The sequence below is a fragment of the Podarcis cretensis genome (genome assembly GCF_951804945.1).
Source record: "Podarcis cretensis genome assembly, chromosome: 7".
Lineage (NCBI taxonomy): Eukaryota > Metazoa > Chordata > Lepidosauria > Squamata > Lacertidae > Podarcis > Podarcis cretensis.
In genome coordinates, this window is record NC_137176.1 from 42,664,892 (window position 1) to 42,682,272 (window position 17,381).

Consider the following 17,381-nt stretch of genomic DNA (forward strand, 5'->3'; position numbering starts at 1 on the left):
TCCTGGTTTGCTTGTCATAGTTGCTTGGAGCAGTTTCAGCTGCATTGCCTGATAGTGGGAATAGAATGCTCAGAGAAGTGTAAATTACTGCACTTCTGACCCCTATGCAGACACTACTAGCAAAAACTAGCTCGAGAATATGGCCCTGGACCTGAGCGCTATTATAAATAAATAGCTTGCTACAAAGTGATTATTTTCTGTTGCTCTGAAGGAGGTGTTATAGTTGAAAGCATTCATGGGATCTTGGAAAATTGTTCATTTCAAGCATGCAGTTATTGGCCAAATTAACGAGAGGTTGCTTACCATTCATAGAATCATAGAGTTGGCAGGGACCCCGAGGGTTATCTAGTCCAACCCTCTGCAATGCGGGAATCCTAACTAAATCATCCATGACAGATGACCATCTAACCTCTGTTTATGAGTTGTATTTCTTAGCTCAATTCCCATTAGGCTGAAGTCACAGCGTGTTTCCTGAACTCAGTAGGCAAACCAGAAACTATACCTCAGTAGTTTTTGAGCTCTAAGCAGCTTTAAACAATATTCATCATAACAAACCTAGTGCAAATTTATTAAAGCACACCAGGATTCACTTTTGAGCTACGCAGTAGAGGAAGGGATTTGCAGAAAATTGTAACTCTTTTTCTACTGGAATATAGAGCTGGACAGAAACAGGTAAGCCACACGGAGTTTAAGTGATAGGTGCTGTAAAGCGGACAAGAATTTAGTGGAAAACTTTATTTTTTTAAAAAAAAAACATGTTTAAAAACACAGTGTCATTTGTAAAGTCATAATCAATACAAAAATAAGACACAATGCTGCTTTCAACAGCCAAAGTGCAGTAGTGTAAGTTGCATGATAACATACAAAATTACTTTATTTAAAATTACAAGCACCTCCATTTCCTACAAAATAGTCTGTGTACAACAACAAAAAAGAACCCGTCATTCAATAATTTAGTTGTGAATTCATCGCGTACTGAAAACAGTAGCTCTTTAAACTACTATTCCGCCAAACCCACACCAATGAGCTGAATGGTAAGAGTGCCACTTTTGTCTGTCTCTACCATCAATAAGCCTTTGAAAGTGCCTGCTGATACTGGCTTGAACTGTACTGGTAAGTTGCAGTAGTGGTGACATCTGCAAGAGACAAGTTTACAACAGTTAGACAATTCCTTAACAGGCTGCTTCAGTTTGAGATTTCTAGAGAAAAGTCTGTCAAGTACTGTAGCTCTTTACCATCTTTTTGGGAGCTCTGTAGGTCTGCAAGAGCCAGCAGAAAGTTCACTTGCTAACTGGCCAGAATACTGCAGTCAGTGGCATAATATTGTGTGTGGAGTTCAAACTGGTTTATCAATCATTATGGATTATTAACTGTTATCAGTAATTACATTTCTATCCCACTTACCTCCCAAAGGAGGCCAAGGCAGCAAATAACAAAGCAGCAAAACAATACAACTAAAATAAAAAAAATATTTAAGTATTTACAAACTTTTTGAATATGTAAGAACATTTAAAAGTCTCTTTGTGTCTTTGATCTTTGACTACAGCATAACCAAGAAACTTAAGCCATTCTAGAAAATGTGTGTACAGGACATAACACAGGCATTTACTTTGAGTGTCTCCAGTGCCACAACCACATGGGCTATGCAGCGGTATCAAGACAAATGTTCTAGAGCAGCCTTTCTCAACCTGTGGGTCCCCAGATGTTGTTGAACTACAACTCCCATCACCCCTAGCTAGCAAGGCCAGAGCTCAGGGATGATGAGAGTTGTAGTCCAACAACATCTGGGGACCCATATTCATCATAACAAACCTAGTGCAAATTTATTAAAGCACACCAGGAGAACCACTGTCCTAGAGACAGTCAACATGGTGCTCCCCAGATGTTGTTTAATGACAACTCCCATTCACACCAGCACGGCCAATACTCATCCTCCTAATCCAGGTAAAAGTTGAAGCTTCAGAACATTTCAGTTCACTTACCTCAAAGTATAATGGGAATGTTTGATGTAAAAAGGCTCTCTGGGACATCTGAACTTCAGCTGCAATTTAACAAGAAATGGTTAAGACAATTCAGGTTGCTATATTCATTAAAAACTAAGCACATAGTTCCCCAGAGTTCAGCAATAAGATAAACCTGCATCCCAGTATATCTTTTAACAAAAAGGTCTGCATCCAAAACAGTTAAGCTTGCTTAAGCCCACTCCCAACTTTGTTGGATTTAGACCAGAAAAGGGTTGTAGTGTTTAAGCTATTAATATTTGGTCAACAATCAATCCACAGCACAGGTTCCAAGATTGGGATTTACATTCAATATAGTGTACAATTTTAAAATGAAAGGTAATTGGTGTTCAGCTGAAAATGAGATGAATGCTGGGAAGTGAATGACCAGAAAACAAACATTGGTAGAAAGAAATTTAGCCCGAAATCTACTATCAGGAATTAGATGCTAAGGAGTAAGAGTTATTATATAAACACATCTTGAAACAATACTATTAATTCTATATATACCTTGTTTGAAAAGGAAGAATAATTCCTCACAGTAATTTTCAGTGTACTGGATTCACCAATTCTAGTTGGAGGAAATTTATAAATGTCTTCCTGGGCATGTACCCCCTTCCTGTTTTTGAAAGAGAAAGGTAAAAGTACAGTCGAACAATCCTGTATATTATTATATCTGTGTTAGTAATATTCTTATAATGTATTTCTTTGAAAGCAAAGAATCAACATTTGGCACATTGTTGGAACCACAACTGGATTGTATCTTTCATAGAGAGTCCCACCAAACCCACTTTACTGTTTAGTTTTAGGAATCCTACGAAAATGCATTTTGCAAACATTCTGTAATATTGTTGGGTGCGGGTTCTCTGATAACCCATTGTTGCTATAATTTTTTGTCTGAAGCTATTAACTGTAAAAATAAGCGAACCATCTGCTAGTCATCTAAGCCAGCTGGAGTTCCTTGGAAGAGGGTGGGATAAAAAGGAAATAAAATGGATTACACTTCAGCATAGGAAAGAATATCACTCTCAGTTCCTCCTTTGAAGCTGAATCACCTTATGTCACGTAAGCAACAATGATCAAGTTTTACTTTGTTGATGATGAAAGAGTAGACATATGGCTTATAAAAAAAAATCATTTTCACGTACCACATTTTGTGTTCAGAGCTATTAGGGTAATCTCTTCTTAGGGTCACATCTCGAACACTGACTTTTACTAAAGCAGCTGTGGAATCTTCATTTTTAAAATCTTCATTTCCTAAGATACCCTGATGCAAGAAACATCTGAAGTTATACATTAATATTAGCTCCCTGAACTACGCTGAACATCTTTACATGGATGTGAAAAATTAAATCCATTACTTTGAGAGGGACTACTTTTGTTGTCAAAAACAATTCCAGTGTTGAGGCAGATACACTACTAAGTGAAGATTTCACTTACTACATATGTCACTTGTAGGCTGACAATATTACAAAACTCTTCAGGCCATTGTACTGAGTAGGAAAAATGTACCACTGAAGAATCACGAGTGCAGAAGCAGGTTCAAAGTAGCACAGTTCAGCACTTATTATTGTTATTTTGTTGTTTTTCCTTCTCTGTCTGACTTGTAAGGGAGGACTTGCTCAAACAGAATGGAAGTAGCAGAATAAAGAACAGGAACCTGTGACCATTCGCTAACTAGGCAGAAGCAAGACTTACTTTTAGGAGGTATTTTCTAACTCAACATCTAGCTGAATTATCTAATGCAGAGGGGGAGAAAGCTGACATCCTCCAGATGTTACATTTCAACTATCATCAACTACTGGATGGGGATGAGGTAATCCAACAACATTTGAAGGACCACAGATTCTCCAATCCTGTTCTTGGACCTGCCCATAAAAAGCAAGTCTAGAGTGAGAGACTAGGGTGTTGTCCACTGTTTCAAGGAACTCTTCTCGTGAGACTTTTGCGGGTGTACTGAGAGTTTGTTTAGACCCTGAGTGAGAATCCAGAAGCTAAAGGGAGGGTGTGTCAGAAGGAAAATGTGCATAAATAGATAGACAGATAAAACTTTATATTAATGTAACATTTTAATATGTAACTGTATTTTTGTAATATTTGCTTAAGATGTCTGTTGTTACTTCTTTTTTGTCTACCGCTTAGATATATATTTAATATATTAAGTGATCCAGAAATTAAATAATCAATCTAATCTAACCTAGTGGCTGGAGACAAAAGCACCTAGTGCTCTGAGACCTTTTTGCTATGTGTATATCTCCTCAGAGATACCTTGTCTGGAAACAGGTACAAAGTATCTAGCATAAAGCTACAAAAGTTGTTTAAATCCTGTATGCTTTAAGTATTTAGATTAGACAAGAATATTATTATTATTATGAGGGTTCTTTTGTATGGAGGAGGCTAGCCAAATGATGAGACTACACAAATGATGAAATGACAATGTTTCACATTACATCTCAACAGGGAATGAAACCTTGTTGAGTTTTAATCTCTAATAAATAAAATAATGATCTCATTCATATACTCACCATTCCACAAAACTGAAGTCTGTGTTTGTCTTTCAAGTGAGATTCGTGAAGTGGGTGACACTCGAGATCCCAGAACTGAGAATAGTGTCCTCTGTCTCTAGGTAAAAAGGTGACTACAACCTATGAAGAAAGTAAATTAGAGAATATATTCTTTTCCAAATTTGACTGAATCGATAGCCATTTCTTTTGTGTCTGTCAGAGATGGCGAAAGTGCCATTCCAATCTATGTAATGTCACTGACACTACCTGGACTGCTGCTATAAGACCAACCCCCGGGGCCAGTATTAACAAGTTCTTTATCCAATTTATGTAGGTTCCCCAATGTGACAAGATTTTCTGAAGCACAGTGACTGTCCTCACTCAGAGAAAAGAAGTTTGCCATGCAAAATATAAGGGGAGAAAGGAGGCACAATTTACCCTTCACCTTTCTATTAAAAAAATTCCAAACTAAGGATAACAATAAGATCAGATAAACACATGAGACAAAAGCTGATTAAAATGTCAGCTAGTTACAAACATCAATTAGAAATACGTATTAAAACACAGAACAGCTGAGCAAAACAATTCAGCCCAGAATGCCAATTGCCTGTTTAAATAAAAAGGCGTTTGCCTGTTGATGGCAGGCCATCAACCAGTGTGGGGAGGGAAAAGACAGACAAGCATTCTTATTAGTGTTTTATGAATGATTTTCAAGGTAAAAAGAGAGAGAAGATTGAATGTTAACTTTTGCTTTGTAAATAAGCAGCTTTTTAATTTTTATTTCACTGTATTTAGTAACTGGTTCATCAGGTGACACAGGAAATAATGTGAGAGACACCATGTTCTTGGCATGCCAGCAATGGGGTGTGTGTGAGGGGGAGCAAAGGCAATGGAATAGCAACACAAAGTAAAGTAAAAGTTAGATTGATCAGAGAATCAACTTTCTATTCAGCAAATGCCTTGAGATTACAGCTATAGGACAATGCAGCCTTCAACATCCATCTGACACCCATTCTTGTTACTGGAGTTTGTAGTTTACCTGCTTTCACAACCATTCCCACAAGCAGTATGAGTCACTAGTATGTCCCTTTCCCTATGAAAAGTGTCACTTTCTAGCTCAGGAAGTAATTCACAATTGTGAGGGGAGTGTGGAAGAGATGCTCTATGCCGCATGGGGATCCTGAATGATCTGATAAGCCCCGCCCCCCGCCTTGTATGACTACAAATTCAAATGAACTAGGTCTACGAATTTATGTCATGTGACACTGCACATGCAGAGTAGGTGAAGTCAACCCATATCTCAAAGTTAATTCTTCACAGTATACTCTGAGAAAAGCAAGTTTCTTCACGCAGAACTGAACAGTATTGTGTAATCTTGATGCTACTTTTTCAATTTCTTTAGATTTTTCAAGATGGATTCTTGAGTAGAAGCCTGACTTCATTTCACAAAAATGCTGTTGTTATAGCCTAGAACTTTTGAAGCATTAACTGATTTTTCTTTGATGGAAGACAAACAGAAGTGCAGTGTATTAAGATGAAAACACAGCCAATGTGACTTACCTTATCTTCCCCATGAGCTTTAAGAATACCAGAAAGCAATGAACATCGAAAAGCAGTATATGTGGCCCTGTAAACCTCTCCACTGTCATCTAAGCCCTGAAAGGAAATTATTAAACAGAAACACTAGTTTTACAAAGCAGCCTTGGAACATGTGCAAGTGAAGTGGGTTTTGATTGGAAATTGGGTGGTGTTCAATTAGGTTTTTCTCAGAGTAGACCCATTTGAATTAATGATCATGACTCAGTTAGGTCCCTTAACTCAGCAGGGCTACTCCAAGTAAAACTTAGATGAATGCCACCCATTAACATGGAAGTTGTAAATTTCAGTATCTAATGATTTCATAAAAATGATTTTCCAGTTTGTTCTCTAACACCTCCATTGTGAATCTAAAGTTGAGACCACTCAAAATTTTAAGTGTTTACCTATGTCCAGCGCTTGTCTATCTATACAATCTGAATAAAAACCAGAGTATGCACATTTGTCTATCTACTACAAGTTGAGGGTAAGCAAACCAGATCAGAAAGAATTTTTTTTTTAATGTTTGAATTTTCAGTGTTGCTTTTGAAACCTATTTTCTAATATTTTTCTTCCGTCAGAAGATCTCTATTTGCATGTTCATGTCAGGCCAGGTCTGTTTAGATGCAAAGATTACAGAATATATAACCTGATCTTTTAAAGACAGTGTGTGTTTGTTTTTCCAGATTTTTTACTCACCTTGATATAAGGCGGTGCAAAAGATGACAATAGCCACTTCACATTTGCATCTCCATTATTTTCAATCTCTATGTACTTTTCTGGAAGAAGAAGTGCAGGCAAGTAATGTAAGTAACAGTTATTCATCATCATCATCATCATCATCAAACCTTTTATTGGCACCACATACAAACATCCATAGCAAGTAACAGTTATTCTTATAAGGGCCTGTGAAGGATTTGGACCTTGTTTGCACGGACTGTGAGATAGTATATGGGAATGATTATCTTCCTTGTCTATTCATTTGGGGGTTATAGAATTAACTTGTGAAGGGGGGCTTAGCTAGGAAGAGAGAATTTCGTTACAGACAAGGAGTGTGGCAGGTCTCTTGGCTGAGAGGCTCCATGAGGTCCTATAGCCTGGAATGGAAGAAGCTGTGACTGGTAGTCAGGCTAGAGGTTTCTTAGATCAAGGAGATCTCTGTTGACGAGGCAAAGACTTTTTAACCTGGGAAAGACATGCTACTCAAGAGTAACATTCTTCTGAGAGTCCAGTGAGTTGAGGAGCTTCTTAAGTTCAGAGACAGTGGAAGACATATTAATCTACTTTATTTTGCTCCAAAAGGAACATATTAATTAGCAACATTTGGTCAGGAGTGATCATATTTATAGTCTTCTATAAAAAGGACTTTAAAGTGCTGCAAGATTGAGATGAATTGCATGGAAAATAATGAAATTAATACAACTTCAGTTTGGAAACCTGCACACTTTCCAATTTGTTATTGGCTTAGTGTTATGTGTGAACTGTGTGAATGTGAATTTCAAGACTGTGAGTAGCTTCCATGCATGGCCAGCCATGCTTGTGTCACTGAAGTATTACATGTTTCGTTTTCACCATTAGAAAACATTTTACTCAAAAAGATACTAGTCATACGCAAGACCGACGTTACCTGAGCTTTCCCCAGACTTTGTTTCAGGAAAAAACACAGTCCGATTCTTTACTTCAAGTTTTGTCGAAGATGGCTTTTGAAGTGGCCTTATGTGCATAATAGGAAGCTCAGGCTGTTGATGATGAACACCTACTTTGGCAACTGGTGAAACCGTTTCAGATTGCTTCTCAGAGATATTTTCCCGAATTTGGACCCTAACAAGCTATGCACAAGAAAGAAACGAAATCATAGTATTTTGCAGTTACTGGTCTCAAGTATATCCTACAGTTATCTCCCAGACTGGCTGGCCAGTGCATATGCAGAAACCTGTTTTGTAACCAAGGACTCAAAAGCAAGGTGAAAATATTAAATGTAACAAAGAAAATGTAACACATACATCTCTTAAAGTTTTAAAACAACTTCCATACAAGAGCATAAGTTGTCCAACACTTGAAGAAATGCATTTCCCACTTTTCAACACATTTCCAAGACAACTTACAGTTATTAAACAGATATATTAGCACACACAATTTAAAAGAGCAAAAGTGACCAGAGATAAAATAAACATTTAACTGGACACGCCTTCAACAGAAACGACCAATGGATTTGAGTTCTGCTGGCAAATATAGTTGGACAAATACAATAAGGGAGCAGACTACTATTATATTAAGGTATTTTGCTATTTTATGCAATTAAAAAATAAGAAATAAAAATTAACCAACCAATCAACAAAAGAGAAAGAGATGGAACACACACTTATGCCTGCCTAATATCATATATGGGAGGCACAAAGAGAAAACCCTCTGAGGCCAGGCACAATCCTATAGAAGCAGGTTATTCCTCAGGTAAACTGACCCCAAGCAATTGTTCATTTACTCCCATAACTGCAAACTTCATCTAGGAAATGCAAACTACTCCCTTTAAAGCAATAGATGAAAGCTTAACTGACAACATGAAATTACTTTTCTAAAACCAAGGCATTTGGCAGAATTTTCATAACCATAGACACTTATTTAAGCCACTTACTTTTTGTCCATTATCACAATGTACATAAATAAGGCCACTCCATGGAAAGATGGATTTCTTTTCTGCGAGTGATGGATTTGGACTCACATAAATTGAAATGTTGCTTCTAGAAATAAGACGTCCAGTGCATTAATTTTAATGTGCTAAATGAAATCAATGTTTCATTATTAGATTTGGTTACTGTTCTTCTTGACATTTTTGTACACAATAGATGAAATTTTAGTATTTTATTAATTTAATCTGAGGAATTGCAAACCCACGCCTATCTACAAGTCTAGCTTCATAAGGACAAGGGAAAACTCACAGAGTGATGTTTCAATCACCAGTGCACCTGTCATGTACACGGGGCTAGAATTATTAGGTCCATGATACAACACTATCAGAAACAAAATATCAAGTGGGGTGACAATATCCTTGTCAACTGTATAACTATTATTGTGATAGGTGCAATATATCAGCTTCAGATCATATGGTTGCAGCATTTTTCATAGAAGACTATGAAATCATATGTGAGAGAGGCTCTAACTTTAAGTTATTTAAATGTATCATAGTATTGTCAGCTCATAAAAAAAACTGAAATACACTGCTAACTCAATCTGAATCATATATCTTGTATACGTACAGTATTAATTTTTTCTGTGCTAACCACAAATACTTTAGGTTATCCCTAAGAATTAAAGGTTTTTCTCAGCATAAATAAAAACAAGGCTTTTTATTCTTTTAGGAAAGAAAAGCTTGACACTATGGACATAGCCAGAAGCTCTTTTCACAACTGTACAAAGATTCCTTCCCTTTCACCTTCAAGCTATCTCAAGAGCTGGATGTAATCAGACTGACAGTGCAATCCTATACAATGGCACTGAGATGTAAGTCCCACTGAATTCTACAGAAACTAGTTGTGCATAAGTGGATATAGGATTGCAACCTTAGTTACTGCAAAGCATGGTTTTCAAATATATGGAGTCATGTGGAAAAGTAATGAACAATGGAAGTACTTACCCTGGTTCAATAGTTCCATGCTGAGGTGTTACTGTCAGACAGTGAGCAGGCCACGATAGCTCAAATGTCAATGACCTGTTTGAGTTGTTACTTATTTGTGCATGTTTAGTAATCGCAGCTCCACCTTTTGAGATAAGAACTGCATGAATTCTCAGTTATCTTATAATACATTTAAGTGCTATTTACAAAGCATTAACAACCGTATCAATTATGCAAATGTTACTTCCAAACTTACACATGCAGTAATGAATCAGAGGCTTCTACATAATACAGCTATAGGAAAAAAAGCATGTATTACTTTATTGATATCTAAATAGTGGGTTGGGAGTTACTTTGGAAAGTGGAAACTTTACAACCACTGACTAGGCTGCCAGCAACTGATTTGTTACCAACATTGAAACAAGGAATCTTTTACTTCCTTGTAACAAATTAGAACTACAGCTGTACCTTGGTTCTTGAACGGAATTGGTTCCCGAATTCCGATCAACTTCCAAAAACATTCAAAAACCAAAACGTGGCTTCTGATTGGCTGCAGGAGCTTCCTGCACTCAATCAGAAACTGCGTCGGACGTTTGGCTTCCAAAATATGTTCACAAACCGAAACACTCACTTCCAGGTTTGTGGCATTCAGGAGCCAAAACGTTCAAGTCACAAGGCATTCCAGAACCAAGGTATGACTGTACCTTCTGCACACAGAAAATTCCACTGAAAGTTTCTAGGTAAGCTTTTGAAGTCATCTCTGCTACAGAAATAAATTCTCTTAATTCCAGAATTTATGCATCATGATTAATTTAACAACAGAGTTCTATATACATGGAGAAATATTCCCAATCCCAAACAAATTCAGTTTATTATTGTGTCTCACAGTAATACTATCTATCACATAACAATCCTAAGCAATGTATAGGTACAAATATCATGGTGAATATTTTTAACAGCTCTTGAAACGTGTGGAAATAACATACTTTGAGTAGGAGCAGTGAGAATTAGAAATTCAGGCTGAAGAGTCCAGTTTTCCTTAGAAACAAGCTTATTTTCATCAATGCTATTAGCATTTGATGACAATGCACAACCATGAGGTCCTTTAACTGGTAGTACATCCAAAGTCATATTGGATTTCTCAGGAACACCAGGTCTATGAAACAGAGAAAGAGCAGTTCAACACCAAAAACTGGGAAACAAGACAAGAGAAGCAAATATCAGAGTATACAACTTGCTTTCTAAAAGAAAATAAAAAACCCTTGCTTTACTTAGCCTTAGCCAGAGATGAAAACTGATAAAAAGCAATTAAAAGTTAGCAGATGAATTTAGTATTCTGAAAATGATTTTCAGTTCCAACATAACCTTTCCCCTATGTATTACTCCACAGGAATCATATCAACACCCACAACAACCAAGAAAGATTATATACAGACCCCAGTCACTGAAGTAGTCCAGTCAGGTAACTACACATTATGACCTAATTTCAGAGTCTTTTAATTCTCATTTTTATTGAAATATTCAAAGTTTACCAAGGAGAGGAACTGCTTACCAGTATTTCAGAAAATACTAAAAAATGACAAATAAAATTACCTCTCTAGTGCTACACAATCCACTGAAGATGGCTTGATACTACTGAAGGCATTAACCGCCGAAACAATAATCCTTCTCATGTTCATGAAAAAGTACTGGATATCAAACGAATGTTGTGGAAGATCATATACTAGAGAAGACATTTAAAAATCAAAAGCAAAGTTGGATTAATGAAACAAACTGCAGTATTTACTGAAGATTGGTGACTAATGACAGAATAATCAACTGGGTTATTACTGTCTTTACATACAGTAATTGCATTCCTGGACCTTTTCAAATTCTTTAGAAGTTAAAAGAGAAAATGGACATAGTCCATCACCAGCCTCCCAGCAGATACACAAGGTAAGTAATTCCCACTGATTTCAAATGGAACTTCCAAATATGTACACTTAGGATAAAAGCTAATGTTGTAAAGGTGACATGAATGATGCAAGCTTCAGAAAAGTATTAAAAAGTTATAGCTAGAATTAGAGCAAGATCAAGCAACTACTGCTGCCAAAGGCAGATGAAAAGGGAATCCTAAATAGCATTGGAGGAATGACAATGGGAGATGGGAGGGAGGAGAGATTTGCTATGGAGAGGACAGAGATGGCTGCATGGTTGATTTCTCAACAAGTACTGGACAGTGAGATGGGCTGCTCACTTGACTTCCAGCAGGTCACATAGGTATTGCTTCCTGGGAGGGTAAGGAGGCTGTGAGGTCTGGGGATGTAAACGGCAGCAACGTGATGGACTAGAGGTCAGGTGAGAAGCACTGCCCCACCACAATATCACCTACTATATACCATGTTAAAAACAACCCAGCTGCACTAGCACCTGCATTATGATAACCAGATTGCAAGAATATAATCATAGGAATAAGGGAATGTGGTAAAGGTACAGGCATGTTCCCTCAGCAGGGCAAGAGAGCAGCAGGGCAGCTGTAGCAGCACGGGCACTAGCCTTCACATCGCTTCATCTCATACTCTTTAAAGTTTTGGTAGCTCAGTTTTCACAGAGGCACAAATCCTGACCCTGCGGAAAAAGGGCAGGTGAGCTGAACACAGAGCCAGGCTAGACCACCTCCCTCAGGAAAGAAACAAACCTGCCAACTAAATACACAATGCAGGAAAAGGATGTCAACAGCTAAAAGCAAAGTTAAAAAGGTGAAGGGACCCCTGACCGTTAGGTCCAGTTGCGGACGACTCTGGGGTTGCGGAGCTCATCTCGCTTTACTGACCGAGGAAGCCGGCGTACAGCTTCCAGGTCATGTGGCCAGCATGACTAAGCCACTTCTGGTGAACCAGAGCAGGGCACGGAAACACCATTTACCTTCCCGCTGAAGTGGTACCTATTTATCTAGTTGCACTTTGACGTGCTTTCGAACTGCTAGGTTGGCAGGAGCAGGGACCGAGCAACGGGAGCTCACCCCGTCGCGGGGATTTGAACCGCCGACCTTCTGATCAGCAGGGAAAGTGGTAGTGAAAGCTAAATTTGAAATACATCTAAAGAATGGTGAGAAATCAAATATACAAACAAGTAGATATTCTCAGGGTGGTCAAGCTTACCTTCAGTCACCAGCTCTTCCCCAGGGAATTCTTCATCAAACTTTACATTTATCACAGGATTATTAGCAGGAAGCATTTTTTGCACTTGCTCTGGATTTTGCTGTACAGCTCTGAGTAGACAATTGAGAGTTTTCGGGTCTCATTAATGTTATGAAGAAGCATTTAACAAAGACACAAATAATCTGTAAAGCATTCAATCCAATTACCCCACTTTAAAAGCATTTATGCACTGCAGTGTGCTTAGCAACTACATCTGATCAGCTTCTTATTCCCATAGCAATTTGTCAGGACTCAATCATGCTTCCAAAAATGTGTCCAAAAGTTTCCTTCCAGCAATCATCTGCCCCAGATGTCCAGTATGCTGGTTAAAGAACCACACAGAGTTAGAACTCTGGAAGTAGAACCTTGCCTTCCACTGGTCTGTGGAGAGTCCAACTACTACTGATTTGTCTGCACATAAATAAGGACAAAGGGGAGGGGAGAAGCAGCACTGACAATGAGCACATATAATGGCCTGCTACTAACAACAGAGAAAGTTTATTGGCCCACAAACATTGTGCCCAGCAAGCCCAAATTAGGCCAGATAATAGGAACTACTTTGGTTATGTTGCAGGGAAGAGGGAAACACCTACATATGTCTGTTTCCTAGATGTACTGCTCTTACATGTTCATTGTGGGATTGTTGGAAGTTAGCAACTTGTTACAAAGCATTTGACTACCATGCACAAGGGGGGAGGGAGCAGGACAAAAAGCAAAGGCATTCTAACACCCTCAAGTGCTAACCTGCCATAGCCAGAAAATGAAGCAAATCTGAGTGCTGAATACAGCTGCATATTCCAGTCTTCCCCAAACCTTTTGCAAACAACGTATTTTACAATAGGGGATTTTATAATTAAAAAAAAGTGAACTTGTTCTTGTTCTTGATACCAGTGACTGTTGATCTTTGAACACAGACAGAGTTGGCTGTGTTATTTACCCTATTTTTCGCTCTAGAAGACGCACCCGACCATAAGACGCACCTAGTTTTAGAGGAGAACAAGGAAAAAAATGTTCTCTCCCTCTCTGCTCAACGCCTCTCCAGCAAAGCGGGGGGAGAAACAGAAGGGGCTCCGCTTCTCCTCCCGCTTCCCTGAAGGGGCGCTGAGCAGCTTTCCCTCTCTGCGCAGTGCACCTCCAGCAACGCGGCAGTATAAGCGGAGTCCCTTCCATTTCTCCTCCCACTTCGCTGAAGGGGCGCTGCACAGAGAGGGAAAGCTGCAAAGCGGCTCTCCAGCAAAGCGAAGCCAGGAGAGCAAGAGGGATTGATCCCTCTTGCTCTCCTGGCTTCAGTGAAAGCAACGCAAAGCTTCCAGAGCACAGCGGGAGCACTCCTGCTCTGCTCAGGAGGCTTCGGGCAGCTATCCCTGAAGCCAGGAGAGCAAGAGGGATCGGTGCACACCAATCCCTCTTGCTCTCCTGGCTTCAACGAAAGCTGCGCAGCCTGCATTCGCTCCATAAGACGCATACACATTTCCCCTTACTTTTTAGGAGGGGAAAAGTGTGTCTTATAGAGTGAAAAATGCGGTAATAACCACTAATACAGAGTTTTCCAAACTTTTCATGTTGGTGACACCCATTTTAGACATGCATCCTTTTACGACACAGTAAATGAGTTTTACTAGCAACTGGAGGTTAAATTAACCCCTTTCCAACCCCGGGAGGAGTTTGGGGTGCGTTTGCGTGACACAGCCGACACACCAATGTGTCATGACACACAGTTTGAAAAGCTCTGTATTAATATTTAACAGCCAATATCAAAACAAACTTTTATTCTTTAAATATCCATTCTAACCATCTGCTTCTTATTTCTTAAGAACAGATAGTAATGAATATACTTGTTATTTCTCAAAAAACATTTAGCCTTACCTGCGATACTGCTGTCTCAAAATTTCATCTCCATAGACAAAACAAATTGTAGACAACACTGGCGAATTACTTTGATCTTCAGTTGAATTAAATGTTACTGTAACTTTCTGTAAGAGTCAAATTTTGGTAAATTAATTTGTGGCACAATTGTTTGAATTATATGTAAGATTCACAAACACAAAGCAAGATTTTACGGCACCTTTTTGGGTGGGGGAATGTTAGCAGCTTACACATTTTATAGGTTTTGCATAATATATATATTGTGGCTTTCACATTACCTGCTGTGAACTTTCCTGAAGAACAAACTTTTCTGGGGAAACTCTCATCACATTTGGATCCATAACAATTATTTCACTTGAGTTCTTAAAGCACAGTGCTTTCACGTACGCAGCCCGACTCCCTGTATTTTGTACAGAAAAAGAAGCCTGTCTTGTTTTACCATTCAGCCCCGCTATATCATTCAGCCCCACTATGTATCTATTATAGTGTTTTTTAACATCTTCTAATCTCAGATTGCTATTTCCTCCATATCCATACAATGGTATCTGAAAGAAAGAAAAACGTACATTTAGAAAAACAGGAATTGAAATAACCTTGCTCCCAGTTTCATTATCCCCAACTTTAATATTCAAAACAATCAAAGGATTCTAAAATTCTTTAAAATGTTCATATGTTATGTAGCACACCCTAAAGACCAAATGATGGAAAAGCAGGGTAAAAGTAGCTTAAGTAAGCAGAATAATGACTGGTTTCTGATGTGTACGAGCAACAGGATCTTTACAGGCAGGAAGATGCAAGTTGAAGGAAGTTGGCTGTGTTGGGAACAGCTATTTCATGGTGCCCTGAAATGGTTCTTCACAAAGGTGCCCCTCACCTTCACCACTGAGAAAAGTGAGGAAAGCAAGCTTCTTTGGGAGCTACTGACGTGCTTTTGAACTGCTAGGTTGGCAGGAGCTGGGATAGAGCAACGGGCGTTTACTCCGTCACAGGGATTCAAACTGCCGACCTTCTGATTGGCAAGCCCAATGGTTTAGACCGCAGCGCCATGCGCAGAATACAACAAAATCAGGGGGGGGGCACCAGGTTGGTTACCCCTGACTTAAGACACTGAAAGGCCCAGAACACGAAGAAAAAGATATCCAAAGTGCAAGGCAAGGGAGTTACTGAGATGTGGAGAGACTCTGTACCACTCTTAATATCAAGAAAACTGGAGTGCAAAAAATAAAATCCAAGGAGGTTATAGTGGTCAATTTCTTGTCTGGCTTACAGTCAGAAAGTGTGAAGATGTTTCAAAACATCCTGAAGGACTTACTGCAAAAATGAACATAATAAATTCAGAAACATCCCATGAAATAGGATCAGTGTAAAAAGTAACTTACAGTGAACTTGATTCCTAGTTGAGACAGAAGACCAAGCTGTTTCATTTCAAGCTTTGCATACATACAAGTTAATCGAGTTGGTGTAAACATTAGACAGACAGAATAATCATGTTTTGGACGGATCTTGATTTCACAATTATTGTACACATGTTCTCCAAGTTTCAACTGCAAATACACAAGAAAATCCACACAGCAAATTAATTTAATTCAGAAAATTATTTTAGAAGAGTTAAGATTTTAATGAACAGTTTAAACCCAAATAATTTGCTCCCATAATTCTATGACCTCTGAAGTATGCCACTCTAAGGAAATGCTGACACAGTAAGAAGAAGTGTTTTTTATTCATTACTATTTTGCAACGTTTTCCATGCACAGAGATAAATCTCAGTACAGGAAAAATGTGTAAATGGCTGAACTGATGGCTCCATTCAAACTGGCATCCTCTCTAACTTTCTTTGCACTTCCTTCTCTCCCTTTGGGATCCCCCACCCACCCACATGAAATCAGGATGATCACCTCATCCTGTTCTCCATCCCTAGCTATAAGAATCTTAAGTTTGTTTCAAATTTGTGGTTTTAAAAGCCACTGAATATAATAATAATAATAATAATAATAATAATAATAATATATTATTTATTATTTATACCTCGCCCATCTGGCTGCGTCTCCCCAGCCACTCTGGGCGGCTTCCAATCAAGTGTTAAAAACAATACAGCATTAAATATTAAAAACGGCCCCAAACAAGGCTGCCTTCAGATGTCTTTTATTTTCTACTATAACATTGCTCTGTGAAATGCAGAGTATGTTAAAGAAAAATTCAAGATTCTTAAGTCTGATACAACAAAACTAGCAGCAAGCACTCCTGTAAGAGGGACATTGGCATAACAAAACCAACATTTCAGAAATTTAAAATTTGAAATCATGTCCACTGTACTATCCTATATGTGCTGATAAAGTCCCACTGAATTTGATGAGATTTACTCTGAGGTAACTGTGTATAGGATGGCAGACTAAGAATATACCATTTGAAGGCTTATTTCAGTGAGAAGATTAAAATAAAACCTAGCTTCAGTTTCAAATACCAAGTATATTTGAATCTAAATTTATATAAACAGTTTCAGTTTTGCATTACTTACTTGAAAACAGTCCTGATCTTGACCCCTTATCAGCAATCTTAACTGCTGAGTAATAGATGGAGAGTTATTTCTCAGGATTAGTTTCTGTTGGCTGAAAAAATATAGAAATCTTTAACGTTTCATAGTAATTTG

The 17,381-nt window shown here is 38.3% G+C and overlaps 1 protein-coding gene across 6 annotated transcripts in view; it reads right to left on the reverse strand.

Moving 5' to 3' along the window:
- Nucleotides 1–718: 718 nt before the first annotated feature.
- The window catches only part of CEP192 (centrosomal protein 192), a 47,684-nt gene continuing 31,021 nt past the window's right edge, over nucleotides 719–17,381 (reverse strand). For all 6 annotated transcript variants that reach the window (XM_079982837.1, XM_079982841.1, XM_079982840.1 and 3 more), the window contains 17 exons: nucleotides 17,250–17,340; nucleotides 16,114–16,278; nucleotides 15,013–15,279; nucleotides 14,735–14,841; nucleotides 12,830–12,939; nucleotides 11,283–11,412; nucleotides 10,676–10,845; nucleotides 9,711–9,834; nucleotides 8,712–8,817; nucleotides 7,707–7,908; nucleotides 6,779–6,858; nucleotides 6,065–6,160; nucleotides 4,526–4,645; nucleotides 3,149–3,267; nucleotides 2,511–2,619; nucleotides 1,983–2,041; nucleotides 719–1,136 (listed from right to left, as the gene is read on the reverse strand). In XM_079982837.1, the coding sequence (XP_079838963.1) occupies nucleotides 1,001–1,136; nucleotides 1,983–2,041; nucleotides 2,511–2,619; nucleotides 3,149–3,267; nucleotides 4,526–4,645; nucleotides 6,065–6,160; nucleotides 6,779–6,858; nucleotides 7,707–7,908; nucleotides 8,712–8,817; nucleotides 9,711–9,834; nucleotides 10,676–10,845; nucleotides 11,283–11,412; nucleotides 12,830–12,939; nucleotides 14,735–14,841; nucleotides 15,013–15,279; nucleotides 16,114–16,278; nucleotides 17,250–17,340 (2,191 nt within the window). In that variant the 3' untranslated portion in view covers nucleotides 719–1,000. The remainder of the gene's footprint in view (nucleotides 1,137–1,982; nucleotides 2,042–2,510; nucleotides 2,620–3,148; nucleotides 3,268–4,525; nucleotides 4,646–6,064; nucleotides 6,161–6,778; nucleotides 6,859–7,706; nucleotides 7,909–8,711; nucleotides 8,818–9,710; nucleotides 9,835–10,675; nucleotides 10,846–11,282; nucleotides 11,413–12,829; nucleotides 12,940–14,734; nucleotides 14,842–15,012; nucleotides 15,280–16,113; nucleotides 16,279–17,249; nucleotides 17,341–17,381) is intronic.